At 52.0% G+C, this 2,935-nt stretch overlaps 1 protein-coding gene across 1 annotated transcript; it reads right to left on the bottom strand.

Annotated features, from left to right (window-relative positions):
• Nucleotides 1-296: 296 nt before the first annotated feature.
• On the bottom strand, nt 297-1,924 carry LOC119182912 (uncharacterized). Its single transcript, XM_037433507.1, has 2 exons — nt 1,706-1,924; nt 297-1,055 (listed from the first exon to the last, which is right to left on the bottom strand). Exons 1-2 carry the CDS (start codon nt 1,922-1,924, stop codon nt 297-299), a joined length of 978 nt encoding a protein of 325 aa, XP_037289404.1.
• Between the last annotated feature and the right edge of the window lie 1,011 nt (nt 1,925-2,935).

The following is a 2,935-nucleotide window of genomic DNA, read 5'->3' as shown; positions in this document are numbered from 1 at the left end:
GGGTGTTGCAAAGGGTGCTTTTTTGTAAAAGCACCCTTTTTACACCCTTTCGGGTGTAACATTTTTTACTGTGCATGTTGAACCGGAGTGTCAGATTAGCTCTTCGGAATGCCTCAAGTACCAGGCGCAGACGCAATACGAGCTCATCCCAGTCTTTGGCTGGTATTAACACGTTGTCAAGGTAGCACATAGCAACCTTACCTCTCAGTGGTCCCAACACATGATTCATCAGACGCTGGAACACGGACGGGGCATTCGTTAGTCCAAACATTATGCGCTCGAATTACCCTGTCTCATCAGGAGTTATAAATGCAGTTTTTTTTGGCCTCTTTGGCCAAAGGGACTTGGAGGTATCCATGTGCCAGGTCAAGGACGACGTATAGTTTGGCCCCGGCAAGACCCTCGAGCTGGTCATCGATAGCTGGCAAGAGATACTTCTCCTTTATCGTCTGAGCGTTCAGCCGACGATAGTATACTACCACGCGCGGCTCTCCATTTTTCTTTTCGACGAGAATGACTGGGCTCGCATACTCGCATTGTGTCTCAGTTACGATTCCCTCTCTTTTCCACTCTCCGACGATGTCTCGTATAGCCTCTAGCTTTGCTGCATTTGTGCGGTAGGGCCGAACAGTCACGGGTGTGCTACCAGGTATCTCCTGTATGTCCATCGAAAGGGCAGGTGTGCAGCCAAGTTCACTGAGATTGGCGGCGAAACAATCCTGGTACTCATTTTGGAGGCATGCGAGCTCACGACGCTGCTCCTCTGTTACGGAGGGGCCCATTTTCATTTCCTCGCTCCCAATCGGCCGTCGCGCCTCCGTAACCAGAATTTGCTCTGGCTTCGCGGCGCTGCACTCCTCTCTGCACTCATTTATTTTCTTCATCTCGCAACCCGGGATGTCCACCTCTGTCGCGTGGCCAAGTCTTTGTCCTTTACGTAGAACCACATCATCATTTCCGCTCGTAAACACCGGCACAATAACCTCTCCGTCCTCCATGTCAACAAGAATTTCGCACCCACAGTTGTTGAATAGCACTGCACCAGTGACGTTTGACTGCGATGACAGTCTCACCCAATTTATAAGATTGGCCTGCAGTGGGGTCTCTTCAGCAGTTTTCAAACGTAATTTCAAACATGAAACGAAGGGTTCGAGATGTGAGAATGGGCACTCGTCTCTATGCCAGAATTGCAAGCTGCCGCCCAGCCTAGCGTAGGTCTCATATGGCAGCTCGGTAAACGTGCGGCTGACAAGCAAATCAACCGACTGGGCCTCGTCGGGTACAACAAGTATCGGTATGTTCTTGCCAACGACGCCATCTATCAGCAAGTCGGCCCAGAACCTGCCAATCGCACGAGCAGCTGGAACGCCCTGGCTGCAGAAATCATACAGAGCTGGAGCACCTTCCAGCATTCCCTCTCCGCGCCGCACCGCCGCTGATTCGCGTAGTAAGCAACCGGAGCTGCCTGTGTCTATCATGCCAATCAAAGTCTCATTGCCATTCCATTTAACGTGCTTAAAAAGCACGCCAGGGTCAATTTTCTCTCCAGAGACAGCGTTGGTCTCATTTCTGGGGCCTTTTACTTGGCAGTGTTTTGGGATATGCCCAGTCTTCCCACATTTTAGACATTTTTCTATTCGTCTTTCCTCTGGGCAATCCCGCGAAATGTGTCCGAATTTGAAACAATTATAACATTTTCGCTCACCGTCTGATTTGTGACAGCTGGCCGCTGGTCCCGCCAGTCGTACCCGGACGCACCCTGCAGCAGTGCCTTGGGTGTAGGTTGCATACGAGGTGCATCGCTCGTCGCTCTTCGCTCAGCCGCTGTCCCGAAGCGTTCTCGTCGCTCACGGTCGATCCTCTCAAATTCCTGAATGTCGTGCAACAGGTCATCCGCGTCTTCGTGTGACCTTCCAAGAAGCATCGTGCATAACTCCCGCGATCGGAGACCGGTCAGCACCTGCTCCCTCGTATCACAGAAATCCAAATGCGCCTCTCTGCAAAGGCGCACCTTCTCGTGGAAGTACGCAGCCGTGTTCTCATTTCGCTGCTGCATTCACTCTTGCATACGCCTCCATCGCTCCGCCGCCCGAGTCTGGCTGTAGAAAGTCCGCCCAAACATCCGCTCGAAATCGTCCCAAGATAAAATTTCGGCAGCTCTCGAACGGTACCAATCTTTTGTGGCACCGACCAGGTGACACTTGACAGTTTCAAGCAGGAATGGCGTTGGCCACCGGTGAAGCGTAGCCGTCTGGCGCAAACTTTCCATCCATTCCCGGGCTGCTGACGCGCAACCATCACCGGAAAAGTCTGGAATATTCCTGCTCAAATCGGGCATCAACTGAAACGTGTTGACGGCCGCCTGGTGTTGAGCCCCCGACGACTCCGGCTGAGGCAGCCACCGCAGCAGGTCTGCCAACAAGCGGTCTTTCTCGCGCAAAGCGTCGCAAAGTTCCCGCTTGGTGAGCCCAGCACAGTCGTCGTCATCACGGTGACCACTCTCCTCCGGCGATGATCCGTCCAGCATGGCTGATGTTAGCTCTCTGGAAGTGCTCGCTCACTGGAAGTCCACCATTTCTTTGTTCTCGCACTGACGGAATCGCACTCTTCGTTAAGATTTTTCAAACTCGTTCCGAACGTTTTTTTAAAATTGGTCAAATCCCACTTCTGATGAGTGTTAGCGTCCTCTATCCCGCTTTTGGTAAAATTTAGGGTGTCCCCGGTATGGCCGTAAAAAGGTGAAAACTGATAGAAGACACAACACACGACTCACGCACCGTTAAGAAATTGGAAACAAAAGAAGGCTGTATTTAATTAAGAAAACTAGGTTACATTATTACTCGCGCAACCGTTGAATTCCGCACATTGCACAACGCACAACCGCTCAAGTCGCTCGCAATTCGCAGACTCCTGTTCGCTCGCCGTTCTCGCAGCG

Source organism: Rhipicephalus microplus, chromosome X (assembly GCF_043290135.1).
Source record: "Rhipicephalus microplus isolate Deutch F79 chromosome X, USDA_Rmic, whole genome shotgun sequence".
Lineage (NCBI taxonomy): Eukaryota > Metazoa > Arthropoda > Arachnida > Ixodida > Ixodidae > Rhipicephalus > Rhipicephalus microplus.
This window is presented reverse-complemented; position numbering and strand designations above follow the sequence as displayed.

Excerpts from the sequence above, each read along its gene's own strand:
- LOC119182912 (XM_037433507.1), bottom strand. The coding sequence starts at position 1,924 with ATGCTTCTTGGAAGGTCACACGAAGACGCGGATGACCTGTTGCACGAC. Across the intron at positions 1,056-1,705 it reads CAGCTGTCACAAATCAGACG|TCAAACGTCACTGGTGCAGT; the intron begins GTGAGCGAAAAT and ends CTGTCATCGCAG.